The 13,317-nt window shown below is 44.8% G+C and overlaps 1 protein-coding gene across 2 annotated transcripts in view; it reads left to right on the top strand.

The window, feature by feature from the left end:
* The first annotated feature begins 1,463 nt into the window (after positions 1 to 1,463).
* kcnab3 (potassium voltage-gated channel subfamily A regulatory beta subunit 3) overlaps positions 1,464 to 13,317 on the top strand; it is a 46,785-nt gene continuing 34,931 nt past the window's right edge. Inside the window, exon 1 of one of the 2 annotated variants that reach the window (XM_062983861.1) lies at positions 1,464 to 2,200. In XM_062983861.1, coding sequence (XP_062839931.1) covers positions 1,941 to 2,200 — 260 coding nt within the window. In that variant the 5' untranslated portion in view covers positions 1,464 to 1,940. The remainder of the gene's footprint in view (positions 2,201 to 13,317) is intronic. The other variant, XM_062983862.1, reaches the window with a different exon arrangement.

Genomic DNA, 13,317 nt, shown 5'->3' with positions numbered 1-13,317 from the left:
TTAACTCCGGCCTTGGATTCGTCAAGCCCCGCATGTCGCATGATGTGTTTCTGTGTACAAGTTGAATAGGGAGGGTGAGAGTATGCAGCCCTGCCGCACTCCTTTCCCAATCTTGAACCAGTCTGTTGTTCTGTGATCTGTTCTTACTGTGGCTACTTGATCTTTATACAGATTTCTCAGGAGACAGACAAGGTGACTTAGTATCCCCAGACCACCAAGAACATGCCTTAGTTTATTATGATAAAACTCACAGCCACCCAATAAATCGTGTGTGTGTGTGTGTGTGCGTGTATATATATGTGTGTGTGTGTGTGTGTGTGCGTGTATATATATATATATATATATATATATATATATATATGTGTATGTGTGTGTATATATATGTGTGTGTGTGTGTGTGTGTGTGTGTGTATATATATATATATATATATATATATATATATATATACCCTGTTTCCCCGAAAATAAGACATCCCCGAAAAATAAGACCTAGTAGAAATTTTGCTGAATTGCTAAATATAAGGCCTCCCCTGAAAGTAAGACCTAGCAATGTTTTTGTTTGGAAGCATGCCCAGCGCCTGCCAAACAGAACACCAGAGCATTCAGGATTGGTAAATGTACATACCAGTTGTACATGGAAATAATGGTAGTAACAAGAAATTCTTGATAGGCTTCACAGTTTGTCTGGTTATGCTGGTTTGTGATGACAACTACTGTACAGTATATAATAAATGTTCATTTTTTAGTTCAACAATAAATGTGAATTCTTCTTCATGGAAAAATAAGACATCCCCTGAAAATAAGACCTAGCACATCTTTGGGAGCAAAAATTAATATAAGACACTGTCTTATTTTCGGGGAAACACGGTATATATGTGTGTGTATATATATATATATATATATATATATATATATATATATACACACACATACATATATATTTCATACATATACATATATATATAAAACATACACACATACATACACACACACTATTTTGGGGGAAATGAGGGGGAAATGAGACAAAAACCTCACTTTCCCAGGAAAGAAGCCCAAAGAGCTGCACTTCCCATGCGCGCCCAGAAGGGGGCAGCACAAACTCCAAGTTGGGCTTCTATCTCCATTGATATCCCCCACCTTTCAAAAAAAAATTCAATCTGCTGCCTGCCTATTCATTTGTTTTATCTGCCTTTTTCTCAATTCTCCCGGCTTCAATCCTTTTCTTCGCTTAAACGCCTATTACCCCAAATCCTTTCTCTTTCCAGTCCTGATGGAGGCTTTTATCTCTGTGCCTGAGTCCCTCTTTGAGTGGATTATTCCAGGGTGGGGAGGGGGGAGATCAAGAGAGCCAAGGAAAACCCTTGGAAAAGCTGGCTGCAGATGTCACTCTGTTCCCATTCTCTATGGGAGTCCTGAGTGCCTCTTTTCCCCTCTATTGCCTCCCCAGCTGTAAAATTAAACCCACCCACCCCCCTTTTAAAATATATAGACCAAAATTAATCCTCTTTCCATCAGGGAAGGAGGAGGGAGCTGCTGCTGGACCAGAGCTTGGGCATTCTCGCCCGCATCCTCGCCTGCATCCCTCCTCCCCAGTGAGCAGCATCTTTGCCTTGCAGTGGTCCTCTCTCTCTCCCTCTCTCTCTCTCTTGCCTTCTCCTTCTGGTGGGCGGGGCCTGGTATGCAAATGAGGCCCAGAAGTGGGGCGGACGCAGCCCGGGACACCAGCTTTGGACTCTGCCTGCGCCCCTTTTGCTGAAGAGCCCCCCCAAAAAAGGGAAAGGCTAAAGCCGGGATCCATCCCAAGCCTGTCTCTCTCTCTCTTGGAGAGAGAACAAGGCTTTGCGCTCTCCCCGTCCCCCCTCCCCTTATAAGAAGGGCTCAGGTCTTCTGGAGGAGAGGGTCTGCTGTTTAAGTCCCCCCCCCCCATTTCCTTCTGAAAGATGCAAGTTTCCATCGCGTGCACGGAGCAGAACCTGCGAAGCCGCAGCAGCGATGACCGGCTTTGCGGCGGAGGAGGCGGCGGAGGAGGGGGAGGGGGCTCCCGGGCCCAGGGGGGCGGGCAAGGCAACGGGGGGTACCAGCCCCCCGGGGGGAAGGGGCCCCGCTTGGCCCTGGGCAGCCGGGGCCCCAACCAGCACCTGCCCCACATCGCCTTCCTCCTCCGCGAGTCCACCGGCAGGGCCACCGGCATGAACTACAGGTACCAAGCAGCAAGGGATGGGATTGGGGGGCTTTTGGGCGGTCTTGGGAGGGGAAGGGGTTGCCCAGTGCGGATGTCAGCTTTGGTGGGGATCGCTCATTGTATTGAGGGGTCTTTGGGGGGCTCAATCTTTAATGGCGTGATTGTAGAAGGGTCTGAAGATTAAGTTGTGTTGGGAGGGCTTTGGGGGTCTTGAGGATCATGTTGGGGTCCCTCTTTTGGGGGGTCCTGGAAGCGGAAGGGATTGCCCAGTGCAGATGTCAGCTTTGTAGAGGATCGGTCATTGTATTGAGGGGTCTTTGGGGGGCTCAACCTTTAATGGTGAATTTGTAGAAGGGTCTGAAAATTGAGTTGTGTTGGAAGGGTTTTGGGAGTCTCAAGAATTATATTAGGATCCCTCTTTTGGGGGGTCTTGGGAGGAGAGAATTGGCCAGTAGGGGTGTGACCTTTGTGGGGGATCATTCGTTGTAATGGGAGTTCTTAAGGGGTTCTTTAAATGTAATGGGGGGTCTTTCGAGCTTTCATGGTGCAACCGTAGAAGGATCAGAAGATGGACTTGTGTTGGGAGGGTTTTGGGGGTCTCAAGGATCATGTTGGGGTCCCTCTTTTGGAGTGTCTTGGGAGGAGGGAATTGGCCAATGGGGATGTGACCTTTGTGGGGATCATTAATTGTATTTGGGGGGGGGGGTCTTTCAACCTTTAATGGTGCAACCGTAGAAGGATCAGAAGATGGAGTTGTGTTGGAAGGGCTTTAGGGGTCTCAAGGATCCTGTTGTGGTCACTCTTTTGAGGGGTCTTGGGAGGGGGGAATTGGCCAGTGGGGGTGTCACCTTTGTGGGTGATCATTCATTGTATTGGGGGGTCTTTAGGGACTCAACCTTTAATGGCATGACTTTAGAAGGATCAGAAGATGGAGTTGTGCTGGGAGGATTTGGGGGGTCTCAAGGCTCATGTTGGGGTCTTTCAAGGGATCTTGGGAGGGGGTGGACTGGCCAGTGGGATGTGGCCTTTGTGGGGATCATTCATTGTTATGGGGAGTCTTTAGACCTTTACTGGTGCGACTGTAGAAGGCTCAGAAGATGGACTTGTGTTGGGTGGGTTTTGGGGGTCTCAAGACTCATATTGGAGAGAATCTTGGGAGGGAAGAATTGGCCGGTGGGGATGTCACCTTTGTGGGGGATGCCTAATTGTAATGGGAGGGGGGTGTCTTTCAACCTTTAATGGCGTGACTTTAGAAGGCTCAGAAGATGGAGTTGACTCAGATATGGGGCTCACCATATCTTAAATGGCTGAGGGGGGAAGGAAGGCGCCTTAGAGCAGGCATGGGCAAATTTCGTCCCTCCAGGTGTTTTGGACTTCAACTCCCACAATTTCTGTCCTCAGGCCCTTTCCTTTTCCCCCTCAGCCGCTTAAGCCTGATATAGGAGGTGAACCCCATATCTGAGTCAGTGGTTGAAGTCACTCCAGTGCGATCTCTTTGTATTTGAACCTTTTTCCATGTATGTCCCCCTCCTTTATAACTCCATAACCTAGCAATAGGACCCTTTTGTGGGACAGGATAGAGCAAAATGTTGAATTGGGGGGCAATTTAAGGAAGGGATACTCCCATTTTGGAGGAACTGGTGAGGAAGCTGAATGGGGGGTGTGCTGTGCCAGTATGGGGAAGGGGAGTTTAAGTGGAGACGATTACATTGGGGGGATTGCTATTTCAACTGGTTGGGAAATGCAGGAGATTTGTGGAGTTCCTTTATTGGGTCCGGAGCCCCGGTGGCTCAGTGTGTTAAAGCACTGAGCTGCTGAACTTGCAGACCGAAAGGTCCCAGGTTCAAATCCCAGGAGCGGGGTGAGCGCCCGCTGTTAGCTCCAGCTTCTGCCAACCTAGCAGTTCGAAAACATGCCAATGTGAGTAGATCAATAGGTACTGCACTGGCGGGAAGGTGACAGCGCTCCACGCAGTCATGCTGGCCACATGACCTTGGAGGTGTCTACGGACAACGCCGGCTCTTCAGCTTAGAAATGGAGATGAGCACAAACCCCCAGAGTCAGACATGACTGGACTTAACGTCAGGGGAAACCTTTACTTTACTTTTTATTGGGTCCAGGGAATAATGGGGAGCAGCATTTTCCATGGATTTGGCAGGGGAAGATTGGGGAAAATAGGGATATATGAGGAACACACCACACTTGACTTTTTTGGGGGAAACTATGGCATAAAAAGGACATAACCCATGGATGGAAAGCATTTCCCAGACCCTAAGAAATGCATGCAGATTTAATTCCAGGCTCGCATGAGGAATCATTGGAAAGTCTGCTACACTTGCAAGCAATTTGGGGGGGGGGGGGGCAAAAGAGTTAATTAAACCTCATATTCTCCCTCCCAACTTAGTCAAAGCATAGCTCCGCATTCCCTTCCTTTTGCTTTTGGGGTGGTTTCAATCCTTCTCCCACTTCCCTTAGCTGGCATTTTAATTAAAATGAGATGCTTTCTTTGCTCGCCCCAAGGTTAATCCATTTGCTCACCAGGGAATGGAGAAATAGGAGGGGGGGTGGACTGTGGGTCCTAGTGGCACTGTGTTTGTGTGCGTATATTTATAGATAGATGTAAAAGACAGCGGCAGAAGGGCCGTCGGAAAATCCTGGGATCCTGCAATGGAGGGATCAGGAAAGACTGAAGGGAGCAGGGCATTTGGAGGGTCAGAAAGACTCCCCCCCCCCCCCCCCCAAATTCATTGCATCAAGCAAGAAAAGACTGGGTTCATTCCAGAGTGAATTGGTCAGGCTTGGCTGGACCATTTGGGCATCTCTGCCCTTCATTTGTGCCACAAAAGAAGAAGACACAGGCGTACTTGAAAGACAGGTGTCACACCTTAAGGGCAGGCATGGGCCAACTTGGGCCCTCGAGGTGTTTTGGACTTCAACTCCCACCATTCCTAACAGCCGGTAGGCTGTTAGGAATGGTGGGAGTTGAAGTCCAAAACACCTCGAGGACCCAAGTTGGCCCATGCCTGCCTTAATCCACTATTATCTATCTGTCTGTCTATCTATCCATCTTAGGGAGTTGGGCTGGGTGGTCCTTCTACTCTGTGATTCTATCATTTCTATCGAGCTATCTATCATCTCTATTTATCTATCATCTGTATCTCTATCTATCATATCAGGAGCCTTCGGTGGTGCAATGGGTTAAACCCTTGTGCCGGCAGGACTGCTGACTGAAAGGTCGGCAGTTTGAATCCGGCGAGCGGGGTGAGCTCCCATCTGTCAGCTCCAGCTTCCCATGCAGGGACATGAGAGAAGCTTCCCAGGGAAATGTCCCCTAGGCAACATCCTTGCAGACGGCCAATTCTGTCACACCAAACGCGACTTGCAGTTTCTCAAGTTGTTCCTGACATCAAAAATAATCTATCATATCTGTCTGTCTGTCTGTCTATCTACCAGTCTGTATCTATCTGTCTGTCTATCTATCTACCTGTCTATCTCCATCCATCTATCTATCTATCTATCTATCTATCTATCTATCTATCTATCTATCTACCTAGCCATCTACCTAACTCTATCTATCTATCTATCTATCTATCTATCTATCTATCTATCTACTTGTCTGTCTATCTATCTATCTATCTATCTATCTATCTATCTATCTATCTGCCTGTCTATCTATCAGTATGTCCATCCACCTGTCTATCTATCTGTCTGTCTGTCTATCTACCTGTCTATCTATCAGTCAGTCAGTCTGTCTGTCTGTCTCTGTCTGTCTACCTATCTATCAGTCTGTCTATCTGTCTGTCTGTCTATCTATCTGTCTGCCTATCTATCTACCTACCTGTCTATCTACCAGTCTATCTATCTATCTATCTATCTATCTATCTATCTATCTATCTATCTATCTATCTATATTTGTCTATCCGTCTATCCATCCATCCATCCATCCATCTTATAGGGGTTGGGCAGGGCTCTTTTTCAAGTGTGATTCTACCATCTGTCTATCATCTAAATTTCTGTCTATCCTATCTGTCTATCTATCTATCTTAGGGGGTTGGGCTGTGATTCTGTCCTATCTATCTATATCTATCTCTATCTATCTATCTACTCTATTTATCGACCATCTGTATCTCTATCTATCTATCATATCTATGTATCAGTCTGTCTATCTATCAATCATAGAAGGGTTGGAACGGATGGTTCTTGGGGTCTCTTCAAACTATGATTCCATCTGGGTTGCTGTAAGTCTTTCGGGCTGTCTGGCCATGTTCCAGAAGCTTTCTCTCCTGAGGTACCTCACAACCTCTGAGGATGCCTGCCACAGATGTGGGAGAAACGTCAGGAGAGAATGCTTCTGGTACATGGCCAGCAGCCTGAAAGTCTCACGGCAACCCAGTGATTCCGGCCATGAAAGCCTTTGACAATATGATTTTATCATCTATTTCTATATCTACCATCTATATCTCTATCATATCTATCTGTCTATTTATATCCATTATCTAAATCTATCATATCTATCATCTCTATATCTAGCTACCTGTCTGTCTATCATCTATATCAGGCATGGGCAAACTTGGGCCCTCCGGGTGTTTTGGACTTCAACTCCCACAATTCCTAACAGCCGGTAGGCTGTTAGGAATTGTGGGAGTTGAAATCCAAAACACCCGGAGGGCCCAAGTTTGCCGGTGCCTGATCTATATCTATCTCTTTAACTGTCTATCATCTCTGTTTGCCTATCTTAAGAGCTTGGACTGGATGGCCCTTGGGGGTCTCTTCAGTCTCTGTGACTCTAGGGCAGGGGTCCTCAAACTTTTAAAGCAAAGGGCCGGTCCACAATCCTTCAGACTGTTGAGGGGCCGAATTATCATTTGGGGAAAAAAACCCGAACAAATTCTTATGCACACTGCACATATCTTATTTGTAGTGTAAAACAACAACAATAACAATGAAAGAACAATACAATATTTAAAAATGAAAATAATTTTAACCAACATAAACCTATCAGGATTTCAATAGGAAGTGTGGGCCTGCTTCTGGCCAATGAGATAGTCAGGTTAATTAGGATTGTTGTTGTTGTTGTGTGTCTTCAAGTCATTTCAGACTTTGGGCGAGCCTAAGTCCAAAATTATTTATTTATTCATTTACTACATTTATTTACTACATTTATATCCCACCCTTCTCACCCCGAAGGGAACTCAGAGCAGCTGTATGTACATACAATATATTATATTATTAGCATAGCACAATATTAGCATTATACTATATTGAACTATACCACTGTACTGTAATATTATATGTAATATATAACATATAATTAATATTATTATATGATATTATTGTTAGTATTGTATTGTATAAAACGATAATATTATCAATATTATATGTATATACAATATATTATATTATTAAAATTGATATTAAAATATTATATTATAAATGAGGGCGGGGGCCAGGTAAATTACCTTGGAGGGCCGCATCCGGCCCCCAGGACTTAGTTTGGGGACCCCTGCTCTAGGGTTAGATCAGACCTGGGCTCAATGTGGGAATGGTGCCTAATGGGTGGGGTGTGGTTTTCATGAAGCAGTATGGCTTGGGCTGGCAGCCAGGACTCCTGGGTCTGGTTCCCTCGAGGGCAACCGCACGCCCACATCCGCATGTATACACACACACAAGAGTGGTATTGTTGTTGGGACTGGCCTGCCTCCAAGATGCCTCACGAATCCCCTAATTGCCGCTCGGGTTCCCTGGGCCCCTTGCCAGCCCAGCAAAGCCTCGCACCAGATTGAAAAGCAGGAGGAAGCATCAAAGTTTCTGAAAAGACATGGAGGGAGTATACAATATTTCAAGCTGAGACCCCGAGATCAATATTAATATTACCGCATATACTTGAGTATAAGCCGACCCGAATATAAGCCAAGGCACCTAATTTTACCACAAAAAAACTGGGAAAGCATTGACTCCAGTATAAGCCGAGGGTGGTAAATTTTAGAAATAAAAATAGATACCAATAAAATGACATTAATTCAGGCATCAGTAGGTTAAATGTTTTTGAATATTTACATAAAGCTCAAATTTGAGATAAGACTGTCCAACTCTGATCAAATCATTATTCTCATCTTCTTCAATGTAAATGTGCTTATGTATCCTTTTAATAATAATTGAGTAAAATAATACATGTAATAATAATAATAATAATAATAATAACGGTGGCGCAGTGTGTTAAAGCGCTGAGCTGCTGAACTTGCAGACCGAAAGGTCCCAGGTTCAAATCCTGGGAGCGGAATGAGCACCCGCTGTTAGCCCCAGCTCTTGCCAACCTAGCAGTTCGAAAACATGCAAATGTGAGTAGATCAATAGGTACTGCTCCGGCGGGAAGGTAACGGCACTCCATGCAGTCATGACGACCACATGACCTTGGAGGTGTCTATGGACAATGCTGGTTCTTCATGTTAGAAATGGAGATGAGCACCAACCCCCAGAGTCAGTCACGACTGGACTTAACGTCAGGGGAAAATCTTTACCTTAATAATAATAATAAATATAGGAAAATAATACAAGTAATAATAGAGTAAAATAATAATAATAATAATAATAATAATAATAATATCAGATTGAAATAATAAATGTATTATTATTAATAATAATAAAAATAGAGTAAAATAAATGTAATAGTAGCAACAATAATAGAGAAAAATAATAAATATAATAATATCAATAATAATAGAGAAAAATAATAAATGTACCATATATTCTTGAGTATAAGCTGACCCAAATATAAGCCAACTACGATAGGACCCTCACCTGAGTATAAGACGAGGGGGGCTTTTTCAGTCTTAAAAAAAGGGCTGAAAAACTAGGTTTACACTTGAGTATATACAGTATTTCATTTTCTAACAAGAGTTGATCTTTGGGTCTCAGTTTGAAATACTACTTATAATAATACCAATAATAATAATAATGTTCTCGTGTTTTGACAGGTCACTGAGCATCCTCTAAACATGTGCAAAGTGCCTTTCTAGCATTTTTTTGCATAACTTTGACTCATTGGCAAGAACATCCAGAATATGTTGTCAAAGGCTTTCATGGCCAGAATCACTGGGTCACTGTGAGTTTTCAGGGCCATATAGCCATATTCCAGCAGCATTCTCTCCTGATGTTTCACCCACACCAAAAAAATCCAAATCAACAGGAAACAGTCAGGGCCAGCGAACACCTCCCAACAAGTTTCTGTGTGAGTTTCTGCCAGAGCCTGATCCCAGAAGGGCAGTTGGTTCTCGCAGAAGCAGAGGAAGCAGGAGGACATTTTTGCTCCCTGGCTTCAGGTAGGACTTGGCTAAGATTTGGCTAAGATTTTAAACTGAGTTTGGGCTTGGCTCCTGTGGTCAAAGTCTAACTGTTGTGTGACTGTTGTGTTGAAAGAGAGCCAGGTACTTAAGTTGATTGACAGCAGGCATTGTCCCCTGTTAATTGAGTTTCTGGGAAAGCTTTATTTGCCAGTGTGAGTTTCTGCCAGAGCCTGATCCCAGAAGGGCAGTTGGTTCTCGCAGAAGCAGAGGAAGCAGGAGGACATTTTTGCTCCCTGGCTTCAGGTAGGACTTGGCTAAGATTTGGCTAAGATTTTAAACTGAGTTTGGGCTTGGCTCCTGTGGTCAAAGTCTAACTGTTGTGTGACTGTTGTGTTGAAAGAGAGCCAGGTACTTAAGTTGATTGACAGCAGGCATTGTCCCCTGTTAATTGAGTTTCTGGGAAAGCTTTATTTGCCAGTGTTATTTGCCAAGAAAAGGCACCTTTACTAACTATCCTTTGCAGTACATACAGGAAACAAAGCAACATAAACAAATACACAAAGACGTGGTTTGTTGCAGTCTGCACATAAAGTGCGTGCATATTACTTAACTGTACAAAGATCCCACTTGGCCACCACGCTCACCAAGAGATGCAACAAAAGCAAAACATTCCCATCACATGCACCAGCTGTGGCATGTTCCGCTTTTTCACACAAAAACTAGACAACTACATCTGCTCCAAATGCAAACAGATGACTCTGATGGAGCAGAGGATCCAACAGCTCGAGCACCGTATTAAGACCCTTAAGGACATTCAGGCACTCGAGCTCTTCTTGGACACTGCACAACACGCTGCTGTAGATCAGCAGCCTGCATCACACCAACACCACCAAGACCATGATCAGGAACCTTATGGGGAGATCAACTCAAAGGTAGACAACCCTCAGGCTTGGAAGGAGGTCACCCATAGAAGGAGACGCAGGACCAGGCAGCCTCCGCAGAACTCCTCTGCTCAGCTGCATTTACACAACAGATTTGAAATTCTTACATCATTAACATACAATCAGGAAACACATCTTGTGGAGGACCACAGTTTCTTAGATACCACTCAGTGGACCATCCTGGATCAATGCGCAGGGGATAGCCCTGACGGGGACAGTGCATCACCACAGTCACACTTATGTAATCATGCAAATGCTCCATCCCCAATCATAGACCAGGAGCAACAGGAACATCCTTGGGAGAGTAATGGGCTCTCGGATGTATCTCAATGGATTGTCATTGATGAATGCACTGGGGATGTTGAGGAGGAGGACAACACTTTACACCTACATGATTCACTTCAACAGGAACACTCTTCAGGGGACATACACACTGTCTTGCACAAAAGGGACCCTGTCAATCCTCAAAGGAAACAGGTCTTGGTAGTAGGTGACTCCCTCCTTAGAGGAACGGAAGCCATCATTTCCAGACCGGATGGGATGGCTCGAGAAACATGCTGCCTCCCGGGGGCAAAAATACACCATATCACTCAGAGGCTCAGCAGGCTCCTAAAGCCCCATCACCCTCCCCACCTTATGTTGATTCATGTAGGTACCAATGACACCGCTAGGCATACTTTTCAAAAGATCACAAATGATTTTCGAGCTCTGGGAACAAAGCTAAAACTGTATAATGTACATGTGATCTTTTCATCCCTCCTCCCCGTTGTAGGACATGGCTCTACAAGGGCCGGAAAAATAGTACAGGTCAATAACTGGCTCAGAAAATGGTGTCAAGAGGAGCATTTTGGCTTCCTTGACCATGGTCTACTCTTCCAAGAGGATGGACTACTGGCAAGCGATGGGGTGCATCTCACACAAGTAGGAAAACATCTTTTTGCACACAGACTCACAAACCTCATCAGGCGCACTTTAAACTAAATCCACTGGGGGAGGGGAACAACAGCCTGGCGAACACTATATTACCCACGACCACAGGGAACCGCCGTAAGGCTAAACGGAGGGCTGCACAAACACAGCAAGGACCAAGTACAGAGAGCACAATAATCCCAAATAAACAGTTCGAGGGGAGGTCACAGGGGCTTACATGTCTTTACACTAATGCTCAGAGCATGGGAAATAAGCAAGACGAACTCCAACTCCTAGCACAGCACCACACATACGATGTCATAGGCATCACTGAAACCTGGTGGGATGACTCCCATCACTGGAATTTAACCATTGAGGGCTATAACCTCTTTCACAGAAATAGAACAAAGGGGAGAGGAGGGGGAGTAGCTTTATATGTCAAAAACAGTTACGTTGCAGAAGAAATGCAAGACTGTAATCCGGGAAACCAGCTTGAAAGCATCTGGATAAGAATCAAGGGAACCGGGACTCAAAAAGATCTTGTTGTGGGTGTCTACTACAGACCTCCGAGTCAGGATGAAGGACTTGATGAAGCCTTCTGTCAACAGCTGACCAAACAGGCACAAAGAAGAGATATAGTAGTCATGGGCGATTTCAATTATCCCGATATCTGCTGGAAAACAAACTCAGCCAAGAGTACAAAGTCCAACAAATTCCTCACTTGCCTTGCAGATAATTTTATGGTCCAGAAGGTAGAAGAGGCAACAAGGGGATCAGCAACTCTTGATCTAATCTTAACAAATGTGGAAGACCTGATCAATACAGTTGAAGTGGTTGGATCCTTAGGGGCAAGTGACCATGTGCTCCTGCAGTTTGCAATACAAAGGAATGCTGAAACTAAGACAAGTCAAACACGCATTCTGGACTTTAAGAGAGCTGACTTCCAAAAAATGAAGGAATTACTGAGCGGCATTCCATGGACGCCGATATTAAAAAACAAGGGAGTTAAGGATGGATGGGAGTTTTTCAAAAGTGAAATACTCAAGGCGCAAATGCAAACAGTGCCAACAAAGAAGAAAAATAAGACAAGTGCAAAGAAGCCAGAATGGATGTCCAAAGAACTTCTAACTGAGCTAAAGCTCAAAAGTGACATGCACAAGAAGTGGAAAAGGGGAGAAATCACCAAAGAAGAATTCAAACGTATAGCCAACTCCTGTAGGGAAAAGGTTCGCAAGGCTAAAGCGCAAAATGAGCTCAGGCTTGCCAGGGACATAAAAAACAACAAAAAAGGTTTTTTTGCTTATGTTGGTAGAAAAAGGAAGAAAAAGGAGGCGATAGGGCCACTGCAAGGAGTAGATGGGGTGATGGTGACAGGGGATAGGGAAAAGGCAGAACTGCTTAATGCCTTCTTTGCCTCGGTCTTCTCAGAAAAAGAAAGCCATCTTCAACCTCAGCAACATGGAATGGACGAAGGATTGGGGGAAATCCAACCCCAAATAGGGAAACAAGTTGTCCAGGAACACCTGGCCACTCTAAACGAATTCAAGTCCCCAGGGCCAGATCAGCTACATCCAAGAGTATTGAAGGAACTAGCGGAAGTTATTTCAGAACCACTGGCAATCATCTTTGAGAGTTCTTGGAGAACAGGAGAAGTCCCAGCAGATTGGAGGAGGGCGAATGTGGTCCCTATCTTCAAGAAGGGAAAAAAGAACGACCCAAACAATTACCGTCCGGTCAGCCTCACATCAATACCAGGCAAGATTCTGGAAAAGATCATTAAGGAAGTGGTCTGCAAACACTTAGAAACAAATGCGGTCATTGCTAATAGTCAACACGGATTTACCAAAAACAAGTCATGCCAGACTAATCTGATCTCTTTTTTCGATAGAGTTACGAGTTGGGTCGATACAGGGAATGCCGTGGATGTAGCATATCTAGATTTCAGTAAGGCCTTCGACAAAGTCCCCCACGACCTTCTGGCAAACAAACTAGTAAAATGTGG

Source organism: Anolis carolinensis, chromosome 6 (genome assembly GCF_035594765.1).
Source record: "Anolis carolinensis isolate JA03-04 chromosome 6, rAnoCar3.1.pri, whole genome shotgun sequence".
Taxonomy (NCBI): Eukaryota; Metazoa; Chordata; class Lepidosauria; order Squamata; family Dactyloidae; genus Anolis; species Anolis carolinensis.
This window is presented reverse-complemented; position numbering and strand designations above follow the sequence as displayed.